A 15,855-nucleotide genomic window follows, 5' to 3' on the forward strand; every position below is an offset into this window, starting at 1 on the left:
CCCTACCCCTCAGTCTAGAGGGGCAGAAAGGCAACCACACAGATTAATAAATACCAGCCATGGACCACATGTCCTGGTGGAGGAGGGAAGGACTATCTGGAAGAGATCAGAAGGAAGGTTCTGTAGAGTTGGATCTTGAAGGATAGATAGGAGCTCACCATGCAGCCAAGCCAGAAATTGAGTAGGAAAAGGATGGAAGAAACAACTGTGGGTTGCAGGGACCGCGCGTTCCAATCATAAGTTAGGATCTGTGGTCTAAGAATTGTAAGTGTGATTACATTTGGACTCAGATTACAGATTTGAGATTACAGATTACTCAGATTACATAATTACTCAGATTACATTTGGACTCCCAAAGTCCAGGATGGCCCCTCCTAGCGATCACTGCAGCAGTATCCTTGATACTGGCCAGAGAGAGGAGAGAAGCTTTCCCCAGGACAGAGGGGAGAGCGAGGGGAAGGGGTAGGGGAGGCATGGGAGGGGCAAGAACTCAATCACTGTGAAGGGCAGTACCAACCCTGACAGAGCGCTGCTCAGTGGTATCTGCGGAGCAGGAGCGCTCGAGGCGCTCGGTGGCTCTAGGTAGGAGGGACGGCCCCTTCACCCTGCCAGGGAGCCGTCGACAAGTCACAGCAAGCAACTGTCGCAGAGGCCCTGCTGTGCAGGCCCAGCTGCCAGGATGATCCCAGGGAAGCAGCAAGGTGGGTTGCCAGGTGGGATGGGGGTTCTGGGCAATGGTGCTGAGATCTGATGCCGCCAGGGGAGAGGTGCCACGCAGGTACCAGGGAGGGAGTCTGCTGGGGCCAGCTCCCTTGGGGCCTGAGTGACAGGAACCCTGCTAGAATGTGAGCTCTAGCAGGATCCAGATGTTTATGTTTCTTATTTCTTACTGCTTTTTCCCCAGCACCTATAACAGTGATTGGTACATAGTAGGTACTAATAAATAGTTGCTGAATGAATGAATGAGTCATTGAACAAATGGAAAGCTGGATGGATGGATGGGTGCATGGAGGCATGGATGGATGAACAAACCTGGGGAAAGGCAGAATCTTGGATCCCAGAGACAAAGCAGAAACTAATCAGGCAGGCTGTGCACTCCCCTAGGTGGATGACCTTGGGCTGCGGTGCTGAGGGGGTCCCAACCCATGTCCCTTTGAACCCAAGGGGGAGATAGGCCAAGCATGATCATGCCCTACTGGCCGAAGCTCCCATACTCTGGTCACCGGGCAGCTGGGATGCCAGGGTGGGGCAAGGACTGACCCCTGGCCTGCCATCCTTCGTGCTCACTGTGTGTGTGCTTGGCTTCCAGCCCGCTCCAAAAGCCTGGTGATGGGGGAGCAGAGCCGGAGCCCCGGGCAGCCACCCTGCCCCCGCAGGCTGGGCCCCGTCCTGAAGGCGGGCTGGCTGAAGAAGCAGAGGAGCATAATGAAGAACTGGCAGCAACGCTGGTTCGTACTGCGTGGGGATCAGCTCTTCTACTACAAGGACAAAGATGAGAGCAAGCCCCAGGTGAGGAGCGTGCGTCCTGTGTCCAGCGGGCATCACAGCGGGGCTCCAGGCGGGGGTGGGCGGGCGTGTTTAACTACGTCCAGGAGAGGGGAGAAGGCAGAGCGTGACCCTCCCGTCAGCACCTCCACCCCTCAAGCACCAAGCCCCTGACTCCACTCAGCATGACATTTCACTGGGATTTCCAAAGTGAGCTTTATCCCCAGCTACCACGTTCCCAGTATCACACCTTGTTTTACTGTGACACATCCACAGCTTCAGTGATGGAAATGTTTCCTTATAATAGAGAACATCCGTCCATGGCTTAAAAATACAACTCTTCCTCATGTCCTTTTCAGCCTCTTAGTGCTTCCAAGGAGGACACAGGTGCACACATTCCATTCCTTCCATTATGCAGGGAAACGGGCGCCCAGACAAATCTAACGTCATACTGAATTCTGGCTCGTGGTGAAACCCCTGTGTCAGAGGCCTCTGCCTCTCAGGGGAGGCTTCTGTTTTCCACCAGCACTGTAAGCTCCACCTCAGGCGCTTAACACGGATGCCTTTCCACCCAGTTCCACTAAGTTCGCTCACTCAGAGCAGTCGGTGGCCTCCTCCGCCATGGTGCAGCCTGGTCACAGTTGCCCAGTGCAGACATCATAACCGAGCGCTCTGCACGCTGCCGGCCATGGCGGCTGGGCTTGCGGAGCTTGGGCAAGCTAACCCTTGTTATGGGATTCAGACAGAGAAAGGATGTCTGGGAGCTACCCTCGCTTCTCTTGGGGAAAATGGGGAAGGGAACTTGAAGGACTTCTTCCAAAGGTGGCTCCTAGTCATTGATCCAAGTTGGAAAGAAAAGGGAGATCCCCTTGTTTGGGGTCACGGGTCACAGAGCTTTGCAGGGCTGTAGCCTGTGCACATCCAGCAGTTCCACGGTGTGCTTGGGGGCCTGGGGGGCTGGGAGGGGGCTCTGTGATGGGCAAGGTGGAAGGAGGTACCTGGGCACAGCACGGTATCACGTCGTCAACACAGCGAGAAAATGACCCTGTCACTCCTCTTCCAAATTTTCTGAGTATGAAGAAGGAATTGTCCTATCTTTAACACTTCTCCAATACTTGGGACCCTCCCTTAAAAACATGGGACTCTGGGGGTGGGAAGGAGCAGGCCTCATCTCAGAGACCTCAGTGGCACTAGTCACCAACTGCAAGTAAATAACTTTCTGTCTTCACTGTATTTATTCTAGTGGTTAACTTTTGTTTATGGAAAGCCATACTGGTTTCCATTCGTGAGAGTCATAGCATGTTTTGTTTCTAAAATATATCTAAGTTAAAAACAAAAAGTGTTGCACAGCAGTGTGAGTGTACTTAATGCTACTGAACTGTACACTTAAAAATCATTGAAATGGTAAATTACATGTTATGTACATTTTAACACACACACAAACAAGTGAGACTGCTTAAGGAAAAGTTTTACACCAATACCAGTAGAGATGAGAGGATGACAAAACTCATGAAGGTGGATCAAAGCTAAAGTTTAGGGAACTCTGATCCTGTCCAGCCTCCCAGGCTTTATGAGGAAGGAATAGAACTCCCAGAGAGGTGGAGTGGAACAAACAGGAACTTTGAATTTGATCTAAATTAGGTCAGTCATGCTAGCTAAATAACTTGGTAGAATAGAAGTCACTTAATTTTTGTTTTTACTTTCAGTTTCATGATTACTAAAATGGAGACATTATTACCTACCTCACAGAGATGCACTAAGAATTAGATTGTAGAACATATACGCGACGGAGCGCAGATCCTAGCACCTGGGATACTTCAGTCTGGGTACCCTCACGCTCCCTCAGCCCTCCCCCTCAGCCTGCTCCCCAGGTCAGGAGCCACACCTCTGGCTTGCCCACTGCCATCTTCCTTCTGGCTTCTGTGTTTTGTGTTGAAGACCAGCCTTGGCCCTTCAGTGGCATCTTGGCTTTCCTGGCTGTCCTTTTGGTGACATGTCACTCTGATGATGGTGATCAAAGTTGCCAGAGCCCCTAGCACCTCACAGCCCTGCCTATGGCCCCTACTGTCATCCCCCTCCTGGCCCGCCCACAGCACCATCTCCTGGGAGAAATGCATTATGATGTTGGGTGAACCCAGTGGACTAAAGTAACAGACTGAGGTCACCAGCCTACGTGTGGACCCCTGCCCCAGGCTTCCCCACATATTCTTCACGGTGAGTCTCAGGTGGCCCTCACCTGTCACTGCAGCTCCAGAAGGAACCTCCATCCCCCAGATTTCCCAGACTGGACATTCTTCTCCCTCACCTGCCACCTACTCCAGACATCAATGGCTTCTGGTGGAAATAGCTAATTGAATGGAAGTAATGACATCCCCAGTCACCAGCCTGGGCAAAGGAGGAGCCCTGGGGCCTGACCCAAGCTAAACCAGCGCAGTCGTCACCAGGGAGCCATTGGATCCCTGAAAGGAGCCAGCGTCTCCAACAGATGCCAGCATCATGCCCAGGGCTCCTCTTTTGGCCTCTCCGGGTCTCTACCAGATCCTCATGGGGGATTATTCCTTTCCATAATCCCCCCTCCCCAGCAAAGCCTGACTGCTCTGGCAGCCCTTTTGCTCAGGTTCCCAATCTCAAGGAGACTCTTGGTCAAATTTGACTCATTTATCTTTATAGTATGACCTCAAACCTACATGCCTGCTGGCAGAATAACCCTCAGATTTCCATTTAATTGCATGAACTACATGTAATGGACTAATTCTCAATATCTGGTTCCTGGAAAAATGGGCCCTGCTCACTGTTTACAGTGATAGAAGTGCCCAGGCAGTGAGCTCCCTCCTAACAGATGGCCTGTCATCTGTCCAGCAGATGTAATTGTGGAGAGGAGGGATGTCCAGCTACCCTTGATGCTGCCCAGAGCACATACACGTGATAAGGATCACTCCCAGCCCATATTCTTGTTCTCTCTCCAAAGCCCTAGCTCTTCCCTTCTCCCCTTCTCGCATGAAGGTCAGCAGAGGACGTAGAGCACAGAGATGGGGAAATTCAAGATGGTGGAAGAATTGGCTCAGATGGAAACTCAGATAGAAAGACTAGGCAAAGGTGCTTTAAAACAGAACCTGAAAGTGTGGCCCTGTCCCTCCAGCTTTTCCCAACACATGTCCCTAATAGTTTCCAGCAGACAGATCCTACAGTTTTACTAATAAAAGATTCCAGGTTTTTTCTTCTTAAATACTTTTAGCTTCTGCAAAATGTTTCTTGCACCATGAAAACTCCTGCCACATTCTTTCTTGATCAGCCTGGTCTGTTTCCACTGTTTGAGGATTCACTTTAAGTCTAGTTATCCCACTCCTTCACTGTGGGTTTCTTGGCTTTGAATAGAAATGGAATGGAATAGAAATGGAAAGTACAACTTCCAAAACGTGAGATGGAAAGAATGTAACAAATTAAATGTGATCATTTCAACAAATGGGCAGAAAATGGAGGGGAGAAAAAAACAAAAGAAAAAGGTAAATAGAAAACAAAAAAGTAAATAAATAAGATAACAAGGAATAAGAAGAAATCTTTCAGTTGTCATAATAAATGTGAATAGGTCAGATTCATCTGTCTCTTAAAAGACAAAGTGGAAGTCTGGCTTAAAAAAGAGAAAGTAATAAAGAAAAAGGTTGAAAAACAAAACAAAGGGAAAAACGTAAGCCAGCACATGCAAGCAAAAAGAAAGCAGATTTAGGAATATCAAAATCAAATAGAATAGATTTCAAGGTGATAGGAACAAAAGGGAACAAAAGAAACATTTCATTATAATATAAATAACCTACTGAGAAAATAGAGCAGCTGTGAACTTTTATGTTCTTAATGACATAGCTTTGAAGGATACTTAAACAAAGAAAAGGAATTCTCATTGTTCTCCATATTTTTTAAAAAAATGAAATTATAGAGACACATTCGCTGACAGTAGTGCAAAAGAAAAAAAAAGACTTAGAGATTAAGAACAAAATGACAGTGAGTGAGGGTATATATGCAAGAGAGAGAGAAATCTATACACTTGGAAATAAAACACACACGTACTTCATAACACCTCCTAAGTTAATAAGAAAGTCAAAACTTAAATTCAAACTTCTAGTCAAGGATGACAGAGTTAAAACCCCCAAAATTCCAATAAAGAGCACTAAAGGTGTGCTTGTGAAGGTCTGGACACACCTAGATGGAGAGGGCAGGAGGGAGACAGCCGCATTCTGGATGCTGGACAGCAGGTGGGTGAGAGGTAGCTGATCAGCAAACCCCAGAGAGCTAAATTCCAAGCCAGCACCACAGAGAGCACAAAAATCCGTTGGGTTTGCAAATCCCCTCACCGTCCAGCAAAGACTCAGACATTGGCAGGACCAGTTATCTCTGGAAATGAGGGCAAAAGAAGAGCTCCAAACAGGAGTTCTGATTGAAAGTCAGTTTAAAAAGCAGTTAAGAGGGTTCCCTCTTCACCACACCCTTTCCAGCATTTATTGTTTCTAGATTTTTTGATAATGGCCATTCTGACTGACGTGAGGTGATATCTCATTGTAGTTTTGATTTGCATTTCTCTAATAATTGGTGATGTTGAGCATCTTTTCATGTGCCTCTTGGCCATCTGTATGTCTTCCTTGGTGAAATGTCTATTTAAGTGGTCCACCCATTTTTTAACTGGATTGTTTGTTTTTTTGATATTGAGCTCCATGAGCTCTTTGTATATTTTGGAGATTAATCCTTTGTCTGTTGTGTCATTTGCACATATTTTCTCCCATTCTGAGGGTTGTCTTTTTCTCTTGTTTATGGTTTCCTTTGCTGTGCAAAAGCTTTTAAGTTTAATTAAATCCCATATGCTAACGCATATATATGGAATCTAAAAAAAAAAATGGTACTGATGAACACAGTTGCAGGGCAAGAATAAAGAGGTAGACATAGAAAATGGACTTGAGGACATGGGGTGGGAGGGCGAAGCTGGGGCGAAGTGAGAGTAACATCGACATATATACACTACCGTATGTAAAATAGTTGGCTCGTGGGAAGCAGCAGCACAGCACAGGGAGATCAGCTTCATGCTTTGCGATGACCTAGAGCGGTGGGATAGGGAGGATGGGAGGGAGGCTCAAGAGGGAGGGTGTATGGGGACATGTGTATGCATTCGGCTGATTCGCTTTGCTGTGCAACAGAAACTGACACAGTATGGTGAAGCAATTATACTCCAATAAAGGTCTATTAAAAAAAAAAAGCAATTAGGTCCCAGATCTCCCGAACCACCTTGTGCAAAGCTGTGACTGCCCTCCCTCATTAGGGCATAACACTTGGAAGGAAGCTGAGGACGCTGCCCCCTCATTGGGTGGGTGGTGGGGGGGGCGGGTACCTCACTGGAACAGGAGGCTTAGAGGGAGGTGGGCATCATATCAGTTCCTTAGCTCTCCCAGTCTTTATCCCACACTTGGCTGCCAGATCTCAGCAGTCAGGAATAGCCCTCAGGAAGGAAATGAAGAATTTTCACTGGAGAATCTGACAGGCCAAGAAGAAAAACACAAAATATACTGACAGGAGGGGTCCCCCATGAAACAGGCCAGGCAGATCTCTCTCTCTGTAAACATTCACCGCCCGCCCCCATACAATTTCCAATCAGCTGCTTAGAGAACTGTAACTAGTAGGAGTAAAGAACCTTGGGTCACTAGAAGGTCACTAGAAGGTCACTGGAAGGTCACTGGAAGGTGACTAGAAGAATTCACCCAAAGTGAATTCTTTCACTTAAGGAAGGAATTGCATATGAAGGCCAGACGAACACAGGAAAGGGGGAAAAAAACAACTTGGAGGCAATAAAAACTGTGCAGGGGGGAGAAAACTTTTAAATAAAACTGTCTTTAACATCCTCAGAGAGAGACTATAAAAATGGACAGTCAGAGCACAAACCAGCTCCCAGAATTCAGAAATAAAATACCAGAAACAAAAACTCAAATGAAGGGCTGGATGAAAAACTTAACATAATCTCCCGGAAAGAAGAACAATGGAGAGGAAAAGAGGAGAGACAACTCAGCGTCTGAGAAGAAGTTCTAGAAAGAGAGATGAAAGTCATCCTTAGAAAAAATATTCAGTTAAATTAAATTTCCTAGGATGGGAGTATAAACAGTGAATGCTGACTGATATAACCAAAGTTACTGTGGAGGTTCAGGAAGTCACATAGGGAGGGGCGGCAGGGAGGGCAGTGAAATAAAGCAAAATCTGAAACTGCCATGCTGGGAATTCCATAGATAATGCCTAAAATTTTAAATCAAGACATGGTAACGTAAGGATCTTATTTAGAAATAAACATAAGAAAAGAAAAAAAAACCTCACCTAACAGAGCTGAAAGTGGTGACTAAGATTTGGACAGTAGTAGAAGAGAAAGAAATTGCTGCTTATAACAAGCCTTGTAGAGCTATTTGATTCTCTAAACTGTGTTTAGATATAACTTTCACTAAAAAATAAGTGAAATAAAGCTAAAATAGTTTAATTTGGGGATTTTCAGAATATAGCTACTACAAACCAAAGCTATAGGGTAAGGCTTTGGGGAGAAAATGGACAATGAGGTGATGATCAAAAAACTTGATATTTATCTGTATTACAGTTGGCCCTTCATATCCATGGGCTTCATAGCCATGAATTCAACCGGGCTTAAAACTATTCAGAAAAATAAAAAATTTCCAGAAAGTTCCAAAAAGCAATACTTGAATTTGCTGTACACCGGCAACTATTTTACTTAGCATTGACATTGTATTAGGTATTATAAGTAATCTAGCGATGCTTTAAAGTATATGGGAAGATATGCTTAGGTTATATGCAATTACAAGCATTTTATGTAAGGGACTTGAGAATCCAAGGTTTTGGGTAACTTCATGGGGGAGCACTATAGGAGCCCTTCCCCGCCAGTACTGAGGGGTGATTGTCTTTTCATTTCTCACAATGAGACTATATTTACTTATGTCCATATTTTAAAATATTTTAAGTTAAACAAGGAAAGAAAAACTAAAAGCAGAAAAGGAAGGCAACAGGGACACAGCCCTAGAGAGTTCTCTTCAGGTAACCAGAAAGGGGAGCAGACAAAGGGCTCCCTCTTCCAGACAGAGTCGCCAAGCCCAGCTGGTCTCTGCAGAGCTGGCCTTGGCACACTGGAGGTGCTCAGAAATTGTGTAACTTCATGTGTGGAGGTGGGCTATATCAGGCAGCTCATGCCCAGGGTGGAGCGCAGGGCCTCTGAAGCAGAAGTGTGAGGGTCATCATGTTGTCAGGAACCCAGACTGCACACGTGGTACCAGAAGCTGGATGTGGACGGCTCGGGTGCCACACTCAGAAGCTGGGTCCTGGCAGCACTGGGGGGCTGTGAGGTTTGGGAGCTCAGACTTAGCCTTCCTCACTCCGAGAGGAAAGTCATCCACGGCAGCACTGGCAGGGAATGTCAAGGTGCCAGGCTGGAGGCAGAAAGACCATCCAAATGGGGCTGTTGTCCTGACAGCCGCTGTGGCCTAGAAGACCGCCAGGTGCTGGAACAAGGGGCTGGGGAGCCTTGACAGCAGCAGGGGACAAAGTGTGGGAGCTGACTGCATCCCTGGGTAGCAGAGTCTCAAATCTACGCCCATGTGGCCGATGCAGCTGTAGGTTCTAGCAGAGGCAATTTAAAAATCACTTTGAGAGCAGACTGGGTTTTGTTTTGTTTTGTTTTCCAGGAGCGTAAGTAATGGGAGTGGGAGAGAAGATTGATTTAAAGTTTCATTTAATTTAGAGTAAAAGGTTGGAATTGGGAGGAGGAGAGACAAGATGGATGGGAAAGCAGATGCACTTCTAGGAGAGAACGTTAATATGGGGCAATCAGAAACCAGCAGTCTTTAAGAAAGAGGAAACCTCAGGGGAGGAAAGAGAGGCCATCTGACTCCAGAACTTGAAGGTCACAGGGAATGTTCCAGCAGGCCGCCAATCACCCCTTTCCTCCTTCCTTTGTTTACCAAGCTTGAATGTCAAAGACAAAAACGGTGCTGTCATGAGCTGGCTCCTTGGGTCCTGGCTCCTGAGGAAGGTGCCTGGGTTGTCTCCATGTTCCGGATGAGGGAATTTGGGGGCTGGCATCAGGCCTAGGTTAGTGGGTGTGTTACCATAGCGCCTGAAGTCTTTGCTTAATGTCTGCCCATGGAACCTCACAGCTTTGTCTAGTAAGACTCTACCCACCAGGGCCCTTATCTCAGCTCTATCTGGGGGCATAATTAAGATGCTGTCAGGCTGGTCTGAGCCGGTCCACGCTCACAGCAAGTCACAGAACAGCCCATGTGTCAGATGCTTTTTCACATCTAGACCTTGTAAATTCGACTCAGCTGGAGTTGATTCAGCAAACACTAACTGAGCATCCTTCATCAGTTGTAAACTGTTACTCAAACCAGCCTAGAGGTCATTATTGTTATTGCTGTTGTTACTATTGTTGCTGTTGTTGACATTGCTACCGTTAATTTATAACACTTCCTTAGTTATATGTTTCCTCCCTTCTAGTCTGTACACTTCATTCACGCAGGGCCTCAGTCTATCTTATTACTTATCTTTTCCTACCACCCAGCACAGTGCCTGACACATAACTGATATGTAGTAACATTTGATACTTACATGAATAATTGAATGAATGAATGAGTGAATGAATGAAGAAATGAGTAAATTGACTGAATGAGTGAACACTGATCCAGCCTGTGTTAGATCCTTGGTGGGAAAATATTTCATTGTTTTTGTAAAGTGCTTGAAAAGTGACAAGGAGCTTATTGGACTGCCTTCCCCTATTAGTATGTAAGCTCATCAGGGTCGGGATTTCATTTGTTTTGTTTACCCTGTATCCTGATTGTCCAGAACAGTGCCTGACACCTAGTAGAAGCTCAATAAATCCTTTTTATTTTATTTTTTATTTATTTTATTTATTTTTTTTTTTTGCGGTACACGGGCCTCTCACTGTTGTGGCCTCCCCCGCTGCGGAGCACAGGCTCCGGACGCGCAGGCTCAGCGGCCATGGCTCACGGGCACAGCCGCTCCGCGGCATGTAGGATCTTCCCGGACGGGGGCACGAACCCGTGTCCCCTGCATCGGCAGGCGGACTCTCAACCACTGCACCACCAGGGAAGCCCTAAAGCCTTTTTAAATAAACATTCATAATTTCCATTGAGCCTCACAGCAACCTTAACAGGGCAGATACAATTCATTTCCATCGTATAGGTGGGGAAAATGATGTTCAGAAGGGTGGAATGGAAGCTTGCATACTATGGAAAGAAAATAATATTTGGAATCAGAGAACCTGGGTTCAAATCCCGTTTATACCACCTACAGGTTGTAGATTTAGGTAGATCATTGGAGACCCTCTTGCTCCCACATCTGGTGTGTTGTTCTGAGGCTGCCCTGAGAGTTGGACAAATGGCAGCTGGCGGCAGTGGTGGTGTCAATGCTGCCTAAACACTCAGGGACAAGATTCCTGTAATTCTTAGAATGGGATCTAAGATAGAAGTCCTCCAAGAAGGCGTCTAAAATAACATGTGAAAAGCAGGTGACAGAGCCTGGAAGCGGGGATCACCTGAACCCGTGAGGCTCCCTGAGAGCAACCCTATGTTGCCTTTTCCAATTAAGAGTCCAGGCTGTACCTTAGCAAGTCGTTTTACTGAATCCTGCATGACAGAGAATGACAGATTTCCGAATTTTGGCTTCACTGCTTACTAGCTAGTTACCAGAGAAGGTATTTCCCTTTCTGAGCCTCACTTTTCTTTTTGTGAGATGGGAATAACCACACCCACTATATAGGGCTGCTGTCAGAGTAAGATCAAACATATTGGAAACAGCCTAGTGTCGGCCTTCTCTCCTCGGTGGAACTGTACACAGTAAAGGGTTAGCAGCCATCCAGCTCAGTCCAGCAAGAGAAGTTCCGTGGCATGCGGCGCGGCCCTGATCTCGGCTCTGCCTTACTTCATGGGTTTAAATCTAAATGAAAGCTAACACTTACATGCATACGAACCAAGCACCATCCTAAGGGCTTGGCATGTATTGACTTAATTCTCACAGCAACTCTACAAGGCACCTGCTAGATAGTCTCCAAGGATAGCTGTCCCTATTCCTCCCCTGCCTATGCACACACCCCTCCTCCCAACAAGAAGTGGAGTCTCCTTCCTCTCTTCTGCATCTGAGCTGCCCTAGTGATTACTTGACCAATAGAATGAGGCAGAAGTGATGCCATGCAAGTTCTAGGTTCGGTCCTTGAGACACCAAGCCGTTTCTGCTTTTGCTCTGGGAAGCCACTGCCATGCTCTCAGGATGCTTGAGTGGACCACAGAATTATGAGGAGATGGACCACATGGCCCAGACAGACAAGTAGGGCATCCTTGGACCTTCTGCCCCATTCAAACCGCCAGCAACCAGGATGAGGGGTCTGAACTCCTGCCCATATGAGGGACAAACTGAATAAGAAATTTGAAGAGAAATCGTGGAAAGGGCGCTAGATCAGGCACTGCATCCTTATGCGAACAAGACTATATTTATTCTGTGAACCTCCAGAAGCTATAGCCCAGATAAACAGAATTGCACAGAGGCCACTGTGCCCTCCATATAGGAAAGATACTTTGTTCCCATGGAGTGGTCTGCTGGGCAGGGGTGAGCTCCAGTCCCTGGTGCTGGGCAAGCCGAGGCCAGACCAGCACTTGACTAAGCAGCTTGGAGGAGAGCCTGTCGCTGGGTAGGAAGGTGGCCACAGATGATCTCCAAGTGCCCTTTCAACTCTCAAAGCCAGGAGGTCAGTGGAGACCTTATAAGGCAATGAGGAATAGAGGGACAATACCTAGAGTCAGCCAAACCATAGAGGTTTTCAGAAGTTCCATCCTGGATGAGTAAGAAAGAGAAGCAGGCAAGCTGTGGGGGTCTGGCCAGAGCAGGGGGATTTCCCAGAATTCCTGTGGCTGATGTCACTCCTGGTCATTAGTGGCCATTTAGTGCCAAGCTTAATGGTGGCTCCTAGCAAAGATCTTGCAGAGATGCAATTGGCGGCAAGAGAGCTGATGTGTACAGACCTTGGTGCAGTGGGACCTTTGCAGCTGGCATCTCCACCAGTCACATCTGGCCTCATGAACTTGCCCCTGACTCCCTGAGAGGTCCAGGAGAGCCTGCTTTCACTTCCTCCTTCATACTTTCCACCTGCACATCTCTGTACACAGAAGAACAAGGGCTTGGTTACCTCCATAGCAGCTCCTATAGATCTTGGCACAGCGAACTCCAGTTGATCAAGTTGTGCTCAGAGGAACATGCGTGAGTGTGAGGGAAGGACACTGAAGCATCAGACAAGCCCTGCTCGCCGCCTCAGGATAGCTCAGTAGCTATTGAGCAAACGTCCTCCACAGGGCGGTAGGAATAACCATGAGCTAACTGGGAACTGATATTAACGTTGCCATTAGCGCCCCAGAAAAAAATTAAACAGTAAATGTTTTCTTGTTTTAAATGTCCTTGGGGATAACTTCAAATGCTGCTTTTGTGAAGAAATACTCACTGGAGTCTTATTAAACAAAAAAGAGTCATCATTTATTTAGGTTCAAATGTCAGAATGCGTGGCTTTTTCTTAAGGGATACTTTACATTTATGTAGCTATTTGAGAAATGTAACTCCCCTCTACTAACAGATCAAAATGAAAATTCTCATCAAATAGTTATTTTAAATGAAACAGAAATGTATTTAGTAAATTCAAAATTGGCGGCAGCAGCCAACTCGTTTTTAAACAATTTTTAAACTGTTTAGTTCAAGCAATTTTTTTCTGCATCTGACCTGTCAAGGAAAAACATAAGATGGAAGTAATCATCCAAAAATATGAGTTTTCAAGCTTATCCTGCACCACATACCAGTGGTTCTGAAAGTGAACGCTGGAATAACAACATCACGATACCTTATGATTACCTACAACTCATCATTATATGACAAGATTTTGCCACTGTCGTGGTGAAAGAAAACCCAGTTACTAAGAAGCCTGATGACATGCTTGGGAGTATGTAAATCAAGTGCCGAGTGTCTTGGTCGCCCCCGAATTATTTCGTACTCAGAGTGTCTCTGCCTACAGAATGGATCTTCATCTTATAAAAATGGCTTCTGTGTTTCCTTCAATGTGGCTGCCTGTTCATGGAAATGTAATAAGCTTCTCTCAGGCTCTGCTAATTTAAGTCAGCCACGGATATTCATTTACAGTATTTAAATGTCTTCCACTTAAAATAGATCAATCCTTTGGCTTTCAATTGAACCCAGTTAATTTACAGTAATAGCTGGAAGCCTGGTTGGTAGATGACTCATTTTGTCAATTACTAGGCAAAAAACTGCATCGAATGACATTGAGGCAGCATGGAAAACATATCTTATTCATTGTGTGATGAGCATAACTTACTTTTAATTACATTTGGGACATTCTAGCTCATTCATACTGCCTAAACACTCAGGGACAAAATTCGAGTACTGAGTTACTGTTTATCAGCAAAATGGAGGTGATCTGGGGGTGCTGCTGTGGGATTGCCGCCTTGCCTGGTCTGCCGAGGGTGATGGGTAGGCTTCCTGAATGATCCTTTGCAGAGGATTGGGATGGGGTGTGCCTTCCTCAGCAGAAGGCAGCACATGCCCCTCAGCGGCAGTCTGCTCAGCAGGTCAGCCTGGCACAGATCAAAGCAAAAGAGTCTATACCGCGTTTCTCAGACTAACTTGCTCTCAACTAAACAGCATAGCAGTCCTCTCCCAAATCACCATATACCCCAGAGCATAGCACTAGTTGCAGGGCCTGGAGAGCAGTAAGACAGACCAAACCACTTGCAGTCAAGATCATCCAAGGCAAGCCCCCCAGACCCGGCATCACCATGTCCCGACTGCATATTCTGGGCAGAAACACACCTTCCAGGGAGTGTGCTCCAAGGCCCAGGCCAGCCTGAGTGGCAGGGGCAGACTGTTCATCATGGGGGAGAAGGCTGGAAGCTGTGCAGCCCCAGAAACATGGCAGAGACAGCCGCGTGGAAGAATAGCCCTGTGGTTCAGTGCTGCAGACCCTGGGCTGTGGAGAGGCAGGGTCCCCCTGGACTCCTCACAGCATGGAGTGGAGGCCATGCAGCACTGCCTACCAAGGGCTCCCAGTTCTGAAGCAGAGGCTTTTCCACACCTGCCATGTGGGCTCCAAAGAGCCAAGGGCAGAGTTAGCACCTAGGTGGGGCAGAAATTGACACCAACATCAGCCTGAGTCTTGGGTCAAAGAACATACTGGAAAGAAGTGGCTGACCAGTGAAGACTCACTCCCCTATAGGAAGCTCAGAGCACATGGTCTCTGATGGCTGGTTCCCTTCTGAATGCATCAGCCCTCGACGGCAGTTAACCGATGCAGCCACCAAATGGGCATCAGAGGGAGTAGGCTTAGTTCTCCCTGAGCTCCTCCAGCTAGAACACCAGGTACTTTAAGGAGGCAAAGAGACCTACCATTCAGTCCATTGAGCCAAGGAGGAAGGGGGGCATTTTCACACTCCCAGGACCTCCCACTGCCCAGCGGAGATCCTTTACAGACTGGGCATTTGGCCAGGGACAGTGGGAGCCATGACCCCTCTCGGACAGTGACCTGTATCCTTGCTGGTTTCTTGTGCTCCAGTCCAAAGGGTCAGGCAGGAAGGGGGTTCTCCACAGCCATCGTAGCTGGAGGCCAGAACCCAGACCTTCTGCCATGCCCTGCTCAGAGCTCTGACCATGAGAGCTAGGCAGATCCCAGCAGCCTGTGCCCCCAAGGCTGTATCACAAGTAGATGGGCCTGCCCTCTCATTGCTTTTCCTTCCCAACATCCAGTCAGAGGAGCAAGAGAATAATCATTAATTAAATGGCTTTGCATAGAAATACACTGTTTCAATAGTACTATGATTTTATTTATTTTTAAAAATAAATTTATTTATTTATTTATGGTGCGTTGGGTCTTCGTTACTGTGCGCGGGCTTTCTCTAGTTGCGGCGAGCGGGAGCTACTGTTCATTGCGGTGCAGGGGTTTCTCTTTGCGGTGGCTTCTCTTGTTGTGGAGCGCGGGATCTAGGCGCTCAGGCTTCAGTAGTTGTGGCTTGCGGGCTCTAGAGCGCAGGCTCAGCAGTTGTGACGCATGGGCTTAGTTGCTCCGCGCCATGTGGGATCTTCCTGGACCAGGGCTTGAACCTGTGTCCCCTGCATTGGCAGGTGGATTCTTAACCGCTGCGCCACCAGGGAAGTCCCAGTATTATGATTTTAAAACTTTTTTATTGGGCCAGGTGAGCAGTCTGGGACAAAATTATCTGAAATGTGTTTACTCAAAATAACATCTAGGGCTTCCCTGGTGGCGCAGTGGTTAAGAATCTGCCT

At 47.0% G+C, this 15,855-nt stretch overlaps 1 protein-coding gene across 4 annotated transcripts in view; it reads left to right on the forward strand.

Annotated features, from left to right (window-relative positions):
• Positions 1–15,855, forward strand: part of ARHGAP22 (Rho GTPase activating protein 22) — a gene marked incomplete at both ends in the record, with an annotated part of 209,168 nt that overhangs the window by 67,822 nt on the left and 125,491 nt on the right. For all 4 annotated transcript variants that reach the window (XM_082854489.1, XM_082854490.1, XM_082854491.1 and 1 more), the window contains one exon: positions 1,310–1,509. In XM_082854489.1, the coding sequence (XP_082710615.1) occupies positions 1,310–1,509 (200 nt within the window). The remainder of the gene's footprint in view (positions 1–1,309; positions 1,510–15,855) is intronic.

Source organism: Leucopleurus acutus, assembly GCF_964270905.1.
Source record: "Leucopleurus acutus genome assembly, chromosome: 14".
In the NCBI taxonomy this organism is placed as follows: domain Eukaryota; kingdom Metazoa; phylum Chordata; class Mammalia; order Artiodactyla; family Delphinidae; genus Leucopleurus; species Leucopleurus acutus.